Below are 13,796 nucleotides of genomic sequence, written 5' to 3'. Positions count from 1 at the left end.
ATCTGGCTTAAGGAGTGTCCACTGGCTGGAGCCTTCCCTTTTTTTACTTTTTCTGTGAACAAGGAAGCAAAGGCATCAGACTGTTTTGATTGTTTGGACAGCTCAATATCCTGGAATGTGTCTCTTTGAAGAAATTCATGTGAAGACCAAAAAAAAAAAAAAAGCAACTATGAAGGGCCTTGGAGTAAATTGTACACTATGAGTGTTGATTCATCATCCGAAGATACAAAATCTGGAAATAGTCAACCAAGATTTTCTCCTCCAAATCCTTCTCTGCTTTGACAGATTTGGAAGCTGTTTCACTGCTGCTTGCAAAAGTGTGGCAGCCTGTTCCTCCTCGAGGTCAAGGTTACAGGTGAACTGCTCTGGCTGAGAAAATCTCATTACCAATAATCTCATAAGAGAAATCTTGCAATCCCTAACAGGTGTGTTATGCAGAGGGTAATTGATGCAGGACAACTAACCACTTGCTCTAAAAGCCCGAACTGATAGAGCGCGGCGAATCAATCCCTTTATCTCATAGCCCAGGCCCCACATCCCATGAGTTAGTTCCTCAGTCGAACCCCCCTCGTGGGCCCTACATCGCATGGATTAGGTCCTCGGCTGAACCCACATCGTGGGCCTCACATCACATGGGTTCCACTTCACATGGGCTGCCGACCCCAAGTGTGCCCCTGCATCCCACAGGCCACCCCACTCAAGCCCAGTGTGAAAATGGCCTTGCATTGGTAACAACTTATAACAGACATTGCAGAATGGATGAAATAACAAATGATATCCACTAAAAACACAAAAAGATTCAATGATTTACTGCTACACTCTGATGAAAATTGTAACCAAGGAACCTAAACTTTTGAGATATGAACAACAGAACAAGGCAGAAGTATAGATGTCCTTAAAAGTGCACTGAAACACAGATGAAAGGTAATACAAGACAACCATCTGAGGAACTGGCTGTTGATTAACATCTACATCATCATACACATCTCCAGAGTAACAATCGTAGATACTTGTTGTTATCATCAAAATACTAATTCAGAAAAGCAGCTACCATTCTCAGTATAAGTAAAACTATGAAAGTGAGATGAAAATTGCAGCATCGCTTGCATTCAACTATGATTAAAATAGGCAATTGACCATTTCGAGGAATTCTCCTTTCAGTACCAATTAGTATTCACTATTCAGAGTATTGGTATTGTCACATGTATTGAAGACGGGGGATACAGAAACATGTATCGATATTGCCAATATTATTGCTGATACCCGAAAAAATGTCGCTGACTGAAGGAAGCATAGGGAAAGAGGTTGAATTTTTTAGTGAAACTGCAGGAGATGTTAAAAAACACATGTATGCACATTTAGGAATCAAAATATTGCAAAAAACAACTATGCGTAATAAGTTTCTATTTAATAAAAGCCTAAACCATGTGTTGTTGGAAAAGACCAGTGCAACTATAACCAAAATGAGTTTACATCACTCAAATACAATGCAAGTAATAAAACATAAACAAAAAGTAGTCAAAATCAGCTAAAGAATAAATTCATCCAAAAAAATCCTACAAAAAAGAGATGAAAATTCAATTTTTGGGGAATTTTTCATAAATTTCTGGGTGTCTCCCTAGTTTCGGCAATGATATCGCAGGTATCACCGACAATATCGCCAGTATGGCCAATACTAGGGAAGATATATACTGGGCTCAAGAGACACACCTGCAATATTATATTATTGCTGATATTATTGAAATATCGCCGGTATTTCTACATTTTCTATTTACTTGGGGATTCGGTATTGCTAACCCACAAACACAGATATTATTGATAATATTGTTGATAATTGAAATATTGGGACTCCCATTTAATATGTCACTTGCCCATTTAAATGATGCAGCTTAGTCACAAAACTCCTGAAGTAAAATACTCACAAGCCATCACTGAACTAAATGGCCACATGATGAATTGATCAAGTGATAGTTACCAACATTTAGTTCAAACTCAGTATGCTGCACGATGCATCTATGAACATATGAAACCGGACCCAAATGCATTATTATTGCCACCAGCAGGGGAAAATGTCATAGAAAATGAAGGTTGAACCTTAGCTTTTGAAACAATCCAGGAATGGGAGATGCAGCAGTCAACGGACTGTTCAGAATCACGAGCTTTGACACCCTATTTGGATTTTTCAGAGCCCAAGTCAATCCATAAGAACCTACAAGGTATCCCTACAAGAAGAATACAAAAGTCTTCACCTAACCGGTTCCGTTAGTGGTGTATAATAAATTTATTATGATCATGAAATTTATCTTAACCTGAGCAACCAGAAAGAATGGAGATTTGATACTCAACACTTCAAGAAGCTTGTCAAATTCCTCGTGGAACTCCTTTTCTGTGTTTTAAGCAACAAAGATGTTGAAATTTGGAAATTTTGATGTCTAGGAGCACAGAAATATAAAGGAAGTAACAAGGGAATCACTTAATCAAAATTTGAACAAACCCGTGTAGTTAAATCCATATCCTGGCTGGGGTTTATCACTGAAACCAAATCCTATCCAATCAGGTGCAAAGCAGTGGAAGCCAGCATCTGCCATCTAATTAACACAATAATTTTCAGAAAAAAAAAAAAAAAAAAAGGAATATTAATAGCATCTAAATGAAACTATACAAGAGTATGAAACTTTACCAACAGATATTATATGCTTTAGTTACATACAATCCAACGATTATTTATAAAAAGTAAGCATGACTAAGTTCTAACTGGGTAATATTTTTCGAGTCAAATTTATTCACACTTGTATATAAATTTTAAACTATGCTGATATACAGCAAATATTTCAATGGGGGGCTTCTTCTTTTTTTCTTTTTTTTTGCACCATGGATACTTTGAAAACGTTGGCATTATGGTCCTCTGTAATAGAAAAGGGAGAATAGCAAATGATTCAAATACTTTGGGCTAAAGGGTGAACAATTGATATAAATAGTAAGTAGTAACAAAGGTTTCTTTTTGTTTGATGTTTAGTTTTGTAAATACAAGGCAGTACAACTTTAAGCTACAGAAACCCTCTCTAGCATTCAGAAAAGGTCTGTAGCCTATACTGTATGGACATGAAGTCTCTAAAATCCATGGAGGTTCCACATCTGAGCCAAACAGTTGCAATCAAGGTGGTCAAAAGATAGCCAATTCGGTAAATGATTTTTACTATTCTCTTTTGATAATACATGAGAGGAAAACAGCAGAGACCAAATGGATCCCAGAGAATTATTGAAGATTTTTTGAATTTATCCTTTCCATATAAGAAAACTATGGAAAGACTATAATATATTGGCAACACAAATGATCGCAAAGTAACTAAACAAGGGGGATATAAGCTCTCAGTAGTCAGTACCTTTAATTGAAGCTTTACCAATATAAGAAGATTTTTGGTGTTTCTTCACTTAATGAGGTGAAGAAAGTAGAAACAATTATATGGATAGCGGAATGTAAACTGTCCACATAATGTGATATAACTGGAGCTATTCTATATTAGCCAAAAGGAGAACCACCAACTAAACCTGAGCCATAACCACTCGATAACTAAAAGATTGTGTTGGAGCCCCGTGAATAAAAACAATGGTGCCACGTCGGCTCTCCGAGGATCCTACAAGGACAATTCTGAATTATCATAGCAATGGTATCAAACCAAAAAAATAAAAATAAAAATTATGAGTCATGCTAAACGAAGCAAAGTACCAGTGCATGTCTACTAAGAAATACCATGAACAATGATCTCTAAACATATTGTTTTCTAAGATGTAATCAGATTGTTTAGAATTGGTATACTTCAACACCATTTCCATGAAAAGGGTATAGTATACCATATGGAGTAAACAAAATAGGCAGACTTTGAAAAACTTGGGGCCCATCTGGACACCCTCCAAGGGGCATTTGACGCGTAAACCCCCTTTTGAGCCAAACCAGGGTTTTTAATGTGCATTCGGATGCACTTCACAGACCCACGTTTCACCATCCACTTGACAAATAAGTGTTAAAATGCCGACATGATGAAAACCAATCAGATTGGTTTTCACTAAGTCGACCGAAAAAACAAGCTTGAAACCCCCTTTTTCACAAGAGCATTCAAACGGGCTAATGGGACATGATTGCAGGGGAGCTAGAGAAATTGGATATGAGTTTACCATTTTGGATGGATATTTTCAGCAACCAAGAAATTCTTAAGAAATTGATTGAGCTCCTAGAATTTGAAGGCTCAAGAGTGAAAAAAGGGGACATTTTGCTACCATCTGGATGCAAGAATATACACATGGGAGGGAATCTGAGAGTGAACCAAAAGGTTACCTATGCTAACTAACAGTGATATATTGGTTCAGCTGTGATGTCAGCTAAGATAGTTTTCTAAATAATATGCCTGAACGGGTCAAGGGCAATGAACTGGATTCAAAATAACGTTTTTGTAATGGGAATTATAAAATAAAAGTAAATCACCTTTCACTTTCAACAAAATATAATGGGCTTCAACATTTTCTATGGCAACTTCAGCAGGCATGGCACAACGGTAAACGTAAAACTGGAATTTAGAAGTGTGCATATAGCTTCAAAGTAGCAACCACGCATTTATTGGATTTTAAAGTTTGTACATAAAATACCTATTTTCATTAAGGCGAATGAATTCATTTTCAAGAAGAACAATGTGCATTTCTTTCATAAATAGAAAGTTCTTGAGATGGCTCGTAGCTCTTTAAAATATTAAGTCATTAGTTCAAATAACATGAACTAATCGAACCAAAATAATAAGAAAATGTCATCCTAATAGACATGAAGTTAATAAGGGCAAGATATCACGAAAAACGAAAAGAACAATAGAAAGACGAATTTGTGTAATGAACTATGGAGAGAGAGAGAGAGAGAGAGAGAGAGAGAGAGAGAGAGAGAGAGAGAGAGAGAGAGAGAGAGAGAGAGAGAGAGAGAGAGAGAGAGATTTGTGTGCTTTTTTCCGATGTCATTTTTTAGTATTTTATTACAGAATCCTTTCCAGCTTAATTATAATTGTAAAAGAATGATAAAGTGACCAAATTGAACCTAGCTTAACTCAGATACAATGTATAAATGGAAAAGCAAAAGCATAAGAGAGAAGGAAAAAGGTGCCCCTACAAAGCCACTCAATGAATTTTGAAGACAAGAAAGTACAGCAAAACCATGAACCTGTGATCAGTATTCAAAATATTGCCAATATTCAATAACATGACCAACATTATATGTATCACACCTCAGTGATACAGATACTACGGGTAATAACACAGTTTACAAGTCATCACCAACAGTATCAATAATAACACCACCAATATCTCACGATAGATACCGGCACAATCCCTTTTGTGATAAATGTAAGTTAATGCCGATATGACTCAAGCGAAATTACAGGTGAATAACAGAAAATTTAACAAAAATTCAAGAAACAATAAAAAAGCATTTTTTTTATTGAAAATTTTGGGAGATCTCTTCCTAGGGATGTTTTACCAGCTCCACTCAAGTTGTCTCACATCAAATAACAAATTTGGGGGAGAGGGGAAACAGGCTGGAACGCTAATGGGAGAAAAATTTTAGAACATTAGTTTTCTTTCCACATGTTAACATGGATTCTAGTAGAAATCCATGTCTATGAATTACTTTCATGCATTGACATGGACTTTAGGGGAAAAGATCAGATTTGGAACCATGAAAAATGGAGGAAATTGAGGAAATCCTAATTTTATCCATTTTCACCCCTTAAAACTGTAATGCAGGTGTGGAAAATTGATATGTTGATGAGCGTTGTCTGATCTATGGATTGGCCACACTCTTTCCTTTTTTGGAAACGAAAATGTTTCCAAAATAATTAAAAGTTAATAAAAATAAAAATCTGTTAAATTGCAGAACAGGATTCATGCAGCCGATCCCAATTAATTGGGATAAGGCATAGATGGTAATGATGATGATGATGATTAAAAATATATGTTGATGAATATTGAAGAGTATGATCATACTTTTTAGAAAAAAAATAATTTATTTTTTAAGTAGTTAAAATTTTATTAAAAAGGACAATATTGTTATTGTATTATATGATATTTGAAAGACATGAACTCGTTTTGGATGTAATTGCATTGCTTCTGTTCGACGGCGCATGGATTAGGCCCTTATACAATGGAAACCTATTATTATATATAGTTGTTTTTGTAATATTTTGAGTCCTAAGTGTGTAATCATGTGTCTTTTATTATCTCCCGAAGTTTCACTAAAATCTCCACACTTTTCCTAATATTTCCCTCAATCAATGATATACCCAGTATACACAATATTATTGATGATATCGGTACATGTTTCCATATCCCAGAATTGCGATACATGTAATGGTAACGATGCGTAAAACCTTGCCTGCAACTTCCTTGTAGAATAAACTAGTTGTACCATGGTCTATAGAAACACAAGTTATGAAATGAGCAGTCTAGAGAGCTTATATTAGACAAAAGTGATACTTGATAATAATTGTATTGCAGCAATGTTTTAGTCTAATAAGGTACTAAGATTCATCAAATGTAAGCTGATATCAAGGAAATAAACACATGGTTGGATGGACGGGTTTTAGGTGAAGTGTGGTGAGATGTAGGTCAAACATTCCCCTCTCATCTGCAATTGATGTTTTTTAATCATACCTATGGTGATGAACTAAGGTGCAATGCATGTCAGATTGACAGTGAAAATAATAATAATAATAATAACAATAAACGTGATCGAAGCCATACAAGATGGGTGGGAAGACACCTATGCATTTGCAAAAGATGTGAGAAAGATAACATTAACATTGAAAACCTATCAATCATGGATCAAGAAGAAGGCATTAAGCAGAATTGAAGGAAGTAATGATTTCAATAATGGTATCGGTGGGCATATCGACCAGGCCCAAAAACGTTACAGGATGGGGAGAATCAAACTGAATTGAATGATGCAAGCCCATATTGGCAAAAACTAGGCTGGAACTTCAAATGTGAGAAATTTTTCGAAATTTTCTTTTTCCCTTAAGATCTTAGAATGGATTTCAACTGAAATCCATGTTTATGCATGATTCTCATGTATTGACATGGATTTGAGTTGAAAACATTAACATTTGGAAATAGAAATTGGGAGAAATTGAGAAAATCCAATTTTTTTTTCTCCATTTTCTCCCCTAAAATTAGTAATTGAGGAGTGAAATTTTAGTATATGATTCAGAGTTGGCCGATCAATCAATTCAATCAAAGTTTTCAATTTTCAAACTTTTTTCTAAATTATTTTAAATTATGAAATTGAATTAAAAATCTGTTTTATTTGAAAAAAAAAAAAATGTTGTTTCATCAAACACTTGTTTTTTATTGATGGATGGATGTTGATGAATGATGTCTACCATTTTTTGAGAAAAAGATTACTTTTTCAATGATTTAAAAATTATGAAAAAAAAAAAAAAAACTGTTTCTTTTTAAAATAACTTTTCATTTTGTAAATTTTTTTAATGTATGGATGGATGCTTGATGTATGTGTGGATTGGTGCATTTTTTAATGAATGGATGAATGCATGTGTGTGTGTGCGTGTAGTGTTTGAAATGTCAGTATTGCGTCACGTATCACACCCTTGGGATACGGATATGTATTGGTTTATCACATGGGATAGATCAGTTGTATCACGTAATGTATCGCTATTGTTGGAAACATGAGGAAACATTGGGAAATTGGTCGAATTTTTCAATGAAACTTCAGTGATTGTTAAAAAAGACATCAATACACACTTATAAATTAAAACATTACAAAAAAAAAACAAGTGCACATAATAGATTTCCTTTGTATGGGATCCTTATCAATGTAATGTTTAACTGAAGTGATACAACTATATTCAAAGTCTATTCATATAATTTATAGAAGTAAGAAGACATGTGGAAACACAAGAAATACATTCAAAAGCTAAAGAAGAATCACTAGATCATGTTACATGTTTGATTTTATGTTTGGATACAGATTGCAACTGATTTTTAAGAAATTGAATTTTTCTTTTTTTTTTTTCAAATTTCCGCAACTCTTCCCATCTCCTCTAAATCTCGAAATCGAATCTCCCAATCCATGATTTTTCATGTAAAACATGATTTATAGAAAAAAATAAAATTTGATCAAACATGTGGGATATATCCCACTACTTGTGCATTTCAGATTGCATAGGTGGGATACAAGATATATCATGGGATATATCGGCTGATATCATCAATACTTAAAACAACGTGTGTGTATTTGTATGTATGTGTGCATTGATGGATGGATTATGTATGTACATATGTATGCATGGATAGATGGATGGATCATGTCTATATGTACGTATGTATTGATGGATGGATGGATCATGTATGTATGTATGTATGCATTGATGGATGGATGGAATGCATGCATGCATGGATAGATGGATGTATGTTTATGTGCATGTATACGTGGACAGATGGATGGATGGATCTATTAATGTATGTATGCATGTATGGATGGATGTATTAATGTTTATATGCATGAACATATGTATAGATGGATCGATGGATTGATAGACATGTATGGATGGATTAATGTATGTATGAAAATGGATGGATAGATGTATGTTTGTATGCATCTATGCATGTATGGATGGATGGATGAATTTATTAATGTATGTATGCATGGATGGATGGATCAATGGATCGATAGATGGACTGATGGATGGCCATGTTTGGATGTATTAATGTATGTGGATGGTAGTTGCATTAGTGTTTGTTTGTATGTATAAATGGATGGATCAATGGATGGTTAGACATGTATGTATGCATGCATGGGCATATAGATGGATGTTTGTTTTAAAAACACCTTTAAGTGATGTTCGTGTTCTTAACATTTTTTTATTTTTTTTGAAAGGCGTGTTCGAATATTATTTATTTTTATAAAGGTAGCATAAATTAAAATGTTGAGAAAAAGAACAAGGGATGTCAGGTGGAAATGTGGATGGGAAATGGAGGGGACTAGATATGGAATGATCTGTAACTATTATGGGCATACCTTGAGGAGTGGGGGGTTTTCAAGGTTGAAGGAGCACTTGCAGGGGAGTACAAGAACGTGAAAGATTGCATGTATTCCAGAGAAGGTGAGAATGGAGATAGGGAAGGTACTGAGAGAGGGTAAGGCACACAGGCAGCAACAACAAGCATGGAAGAGGGAGATTAGGGATGAGTTTCGTGTTCCTAGACAATGTCTAGGGACTATTGAGGAGCAGGATCATGATGATAATGATGATGATGTGAGCCTAGCATATCCCCAGGATTGTGGTATTGAGAGGGGAGGACATATAGTACAGACAAGCTCTGCACGAGTCATTGGCTATAGGTTGGGATAATTACTAGAGGTAACAGCTTGAGGAAACTAGGCCGAAGTTTAAGGGCTCTGGACATGAGGTTGATGGGAGCAAAAGTGGGTGAGAGCACGGTAAGGGGGTGATGGTTCTAGTTTAAGCAAGGCTAGCCTACAGCATACCCGGAACATTCATGTGAAAGATGCGCCCATTGTGGGTAGAAAGTAGAGGTTAAAGGACTTATAAAGGAAAGGTGGATTTAAGGAGACCGTGGGGAGTGTTATCGCTAGGTGGTTCATTTCGAGCCACATATCAGCACAAATGATGGCCAGCCACACTTCCATAACATGATCAACACTATCCAATGCGTTGACCAAGGCGTGAAATCTCCAATGCTGGAGGAGATTTAGGGTGTCTACCTTAATCAAGAGTATGGAGAGATGCATGCTTAGGTAAAGGACTTGAAGTTGAACTGGGAGACCTATAGGTTGATAGTGATGTGTGATGGGTGGACGAGGCCCACGAAGTTGTCGATTATCAACTTCATAGTTTACTATAAAGAGAAATCGGTATTTTGAGGTCCATTGATACTTCCACTCATACAAAGAATCAGTCCTATATATATGATCTTCTAAAGGGAGTGATCAAAGAGGTGGGCCTGAAGAATGCGGTTGAGGTTGTGACGAACAATGGCAGTGCGTTCGTCAAAGAGCTAAAGAAGTTGATCAAGAAGTACAACTTATATTGACCCAGTGCGCAGATCACTGCATAGACCTCATGCTTGAGTCGACAGGGTAGAGAGACTCAGTCAGGTCCACCATTGAGGTTACAAGGAGAGTGACCAACTTCATATATGGCCACCCTTGTTTGTTGGCTACAAGGGCCAGAAGTGTTAGGGGGATACAGTTCAACAGGGAGTGACTCAGTACACCATGAACTTTAACGCATTGGACAGCTTTTACTGGCATAGGGCTAGACTGGGGAATCTCTTCAAAATCTTTTGCTAAAGGTTGAAGCTGAATATTGAGCAATGTCATCAACAAATGGTGATATTATTTGGCTCGCGACTTCTCAGGAATTTGAGGTAACCATGACCACTCTGACAACTCCATGTACACAATACCAATACTATCCAAATTACCTCTGTTAAATTCTAAATTGTCCAACTTGCGGGCTCTATGGGCTGTTGGGCTTCAATTTGTGAATGTTTGGGTAGAATTTTAGGCCCATGGATATGTTTCTCTTTAAGTTACTTAAGCAAGAAGGGTAATTTTGTAATTTCAGCATTAAGTGAAGCCCTATTAAAATAAAAAGGGATGATGACGTGTAAGGGTGAGATACAACAGCAGTTCCACTCCTCTGTCTATTCCCCTCCTCTCCTTTTTTTCTCTTTTATTTTCCTTATTTCTATCTTTTTTACAAGTCTACATGGTATCAAAGTGAATCTGTGTGTGATTCAAATCTCAAACCTCTTCAGTTTAAACCCTAATGCCCACATCATCTTGGAGGCCCCAAAAACCCTAGTGTGCTTATTGGACCTCTAAAAAAGAGTATTTCTCACTGTTTTCTTGCAAAAGACACGGTGTTTTCCACATTCTTCATCAAGTAAATGCAACCGCTCACAAAGGGAACATGGAAGCTTGGGATGAAGGGTTGTTGATTGTTTCATAAAGCTGATGTTTAAAGTGGTTTTCTTCCACTATTATGTTGAAAGGCAGGTTTTTGGCAGATCTATGCTATCCATGACATAGTATTGAGATGCATAGTTAATGGTGGAGTGAATCCTAGATGATGAAGGGTTAGAAACTCATATTTGTTATTGTCGTGGAGTGTGGTTCTCTGTAAATCTGATCATAGATCAGAGTTTTTCCGTAAGTTTAAGTAAATCGATTTCAAATGGGTTATGGACCCAAAATGTGCGGTTTTGATCCCTCATCACTGGGAGAAATTCGTAGTTATTCATTTAATGCATCAATAACATCCACGAGACTTCAAAAGGGGCGGGGACACCCTGTAGTCATCCCAAAAAGAAAAAAACATCCATGAAACTAAAGGGGAAAAATTATTTACTTTGGGCTATTTGTTTAAGTGTTTCTTTTAGCCCAAGAGAAGGATCACTTCCTCACAGAACCCAAACTAAGGAATCTGATCCTAAGTATAGACAGTGAACGCGTGATGATGACCAGATTAGATATTGGTTGTGGAATAGCATGGACACTGAAGTTCTCTTGAATGATATGAAGGATGTATGGGATACTGTGAAAATGATTTACTTAAATAGAATATCTCCTATATGTACCAGTTGTATGAGGAGATTTTCTCTTTCCAAAAGGGCGATAAATCACTTGGTGAATATTTTGCCAAATAAATTGCTATGTGGGAAGAACTCTAAGTCTATCATCCCATTACTTCAGATATAATTTTAATGAAGAAGCAGATGGAAAACATAGAAGTTGTAAAACTCTTGTCCAACCTACCAAAGGAATATCAGTCAACTAAATATCAAATTTTGGGCGATGTGTCAATCCACCTTCAGTGACAGAGGTTTATGATGGACTTTAGAGAGTTTCTATTGGAAATGATTCCAATAGTCCTCGTGTTACTAGTTCTGGTAAGTCCAACTTGGCTACTTCTGGTTACACTAGTATGGGTGGAGGTCATGGCAAACAAACTGGTCACAGTGTTTTCCATGGTGGCAGAATGGTAGGGTGTCGGGGTGAGGTAGAGGTGGTCACGATGGTAGAGGAGATCGTGTATGCACTCATTATGGCTTGACTAATCATTATGTGGATTTTGTAAGTATCTTCAAAGAAAATCTCCGAGGGCCAATAAAGCACTTGTGGTTGATAATGTTTCTAGTTATGGAAAACCCACTACTTTGTCGAATGCCAATGGCAATCATATTAATGTAATATTATCATTGAAAGAAAATGTGTGATTCCTCTTTTCTAGTGGCTCTACATCTAACAACGTGCATTCCACCTTAATAGTCTCTTTGGCCCAATCAGGTAAAGAGTGTCTCTTTTTTGTCTGATTCCACTCCCTAAATCATTGATCGTGGAATATCAAATCATATTTCTAGTAACTGTAGTTCTTTTTCTTCCTTTAATCTTGTTTCACCCAATATGTATGTTATGTTAGTTGATGGCACTTCATCCAACATTGTTGGACATGGTACTACTCAGCCTATTGTATCCGTGCCCATAACATCTATCTTATATGCCCCCAAATCCTTCATCTTTTAACTATAAGTAAACTAACGAAATCTTTAAATTGTTCGGTCACCTTCTTTCCTTCTCACTATGGTTTTCAGAACCTGAAGTAGGGGAGAGAGTGAAGAGATAATGAGAAAGATCGCCGTCTTCCTCAAGTGATTAAAAGGCCTTGAATCCACAAGAAAAAAGAGATAAAACTCGAATGCCAACGTCCAGAAGAAGTTGTGGTAGTCCAATGCCAAGTATAAGAAAGATGCTGAGAAACATCGGCGATGGAAGGTTTTTGAAGTGGGTGATAATATACTAGTTCATCGAGTATCGTTACGGGACGCACAACCTATCAGTTTTTACGGTAACGAGTCATCAGGGTCAACCGACCAACCAACCCATAAAGTGGGTCGTGTCTGTCCATTTCGCGAGAAAACACATGCTTCGAGATCAAAATCGGGATTTTACAAAAAAAAAAAAATATTTTAGTAATTCCAAATTTTGTCATATTTCTTTATTTTCAGAGTTTTAGATTTCCATCTTTTTTTAGAAATTACTTGTAATCATGTTAGGACTCCTCCAATAAAGTTTATTTGGACTTTCTATTTTTGGCAAATTAGACTTTATATGAGTTTTACTATTTTGGGTAACTTTCAATTGGGGTTAGAATTTTGCTATTTTAGGTAATTTTGAATTAGGGTTTTATTTTTTCTTTATACGTTTTCTCACAAAACAGGTTGACGCGACCCACTTTATGGGTCAGTTGACCACAATGACCCGTTACAGTAAAGATTGATAGGTCGTGCATCCTGTAACGATACCCGGATCAAAAGTTATGGTTGATTTATGGTTCACACTTCAAACGACAGTTTCTCCCAATCCGAAATGAATTTCTTCGAACCAGATGTGCCTAGGCCCAATTACGTCATGCCCTATGTAGGATTGGACCCAGATCTGACAGACTACTTCAGCTTTCATTTGGCCTTCTTTTGGTCCAGTCATGCTAGGAATGTATCCGTGCCACATCCTACATCAAAACCTCAAGACAAGCAAGACGATTGGTGGAGGTCGTGACAGGAATGGTCTCTACTATCTAAAGATAGAATCGGTATTGTTGTAGTGCATCGTGAGGGTCCTGCAACTTGGTTGCATCGTCGTTTAGTCATCCATCTCTCCAGAAACTACAGACTCTAGTTCCATCCCTTCCGAAGGTGTCAAGTTTGGAGTGCAAAATGTG

The 13,796-nt window shown here is 36.5% G+C and overlaps 1 protein-coding gene across 10 annotated transcripts in view; it reads right to left on the bottom strand.

Moving 5' to 3' along the window:
• The window catches only part of LOC131258353 (uncharacterized), a 76,880-nt gene that overhangs the window by 40,330 nt on the left and 22,754 nt on the right, over positions 1-13,796 (bottom strand). For 8 of the 10 annotated variants that reach the window (XR_009178072.1, XR_009178073.1, XR_009178070.1 and 5 more), the window contains exons 3-6: positions 3,550-3,635; positions 2,495-2,588; positions 2,310-2,386; positions 2,095-2,222 (exon numbers count right to left, since the gene is read on the bottom strand). Coding sequence is in view for 6 of the 10 variants with exons in the window: in XM_058259617.1 (XP_058115600.1) it covers positions 2,095-2,222; positions 2,310-2,386; positions 2,495-2,588; positions 3,550-3,635 (385 nt within the window). In the remaining 4 variants the exon portion in view is untranslated. The other 2 variants (XM_058259622.1, XM_058259621.1) reach the window with 2 other exon arrangements.

This window comes from Magnolia sinica, chromosome 10 (assembly GCF_029962835.1).
Source record: "Magnolia sinica isolate HGM2019 chromosome 10, MsV1, whole genome shotgun sequence".
NCBI lineage: Eukaryota > Viridiplantae > Streptophyta > Magnoliopsida > Magnoliales > Magnoliaceae > Magnolia > Magnolia sinica.
The sequence above is the reverse complement of the archived record's forward strand: the minus strand, read 5'-3'. Positions and strand labels throughout refer to the sequence as shown.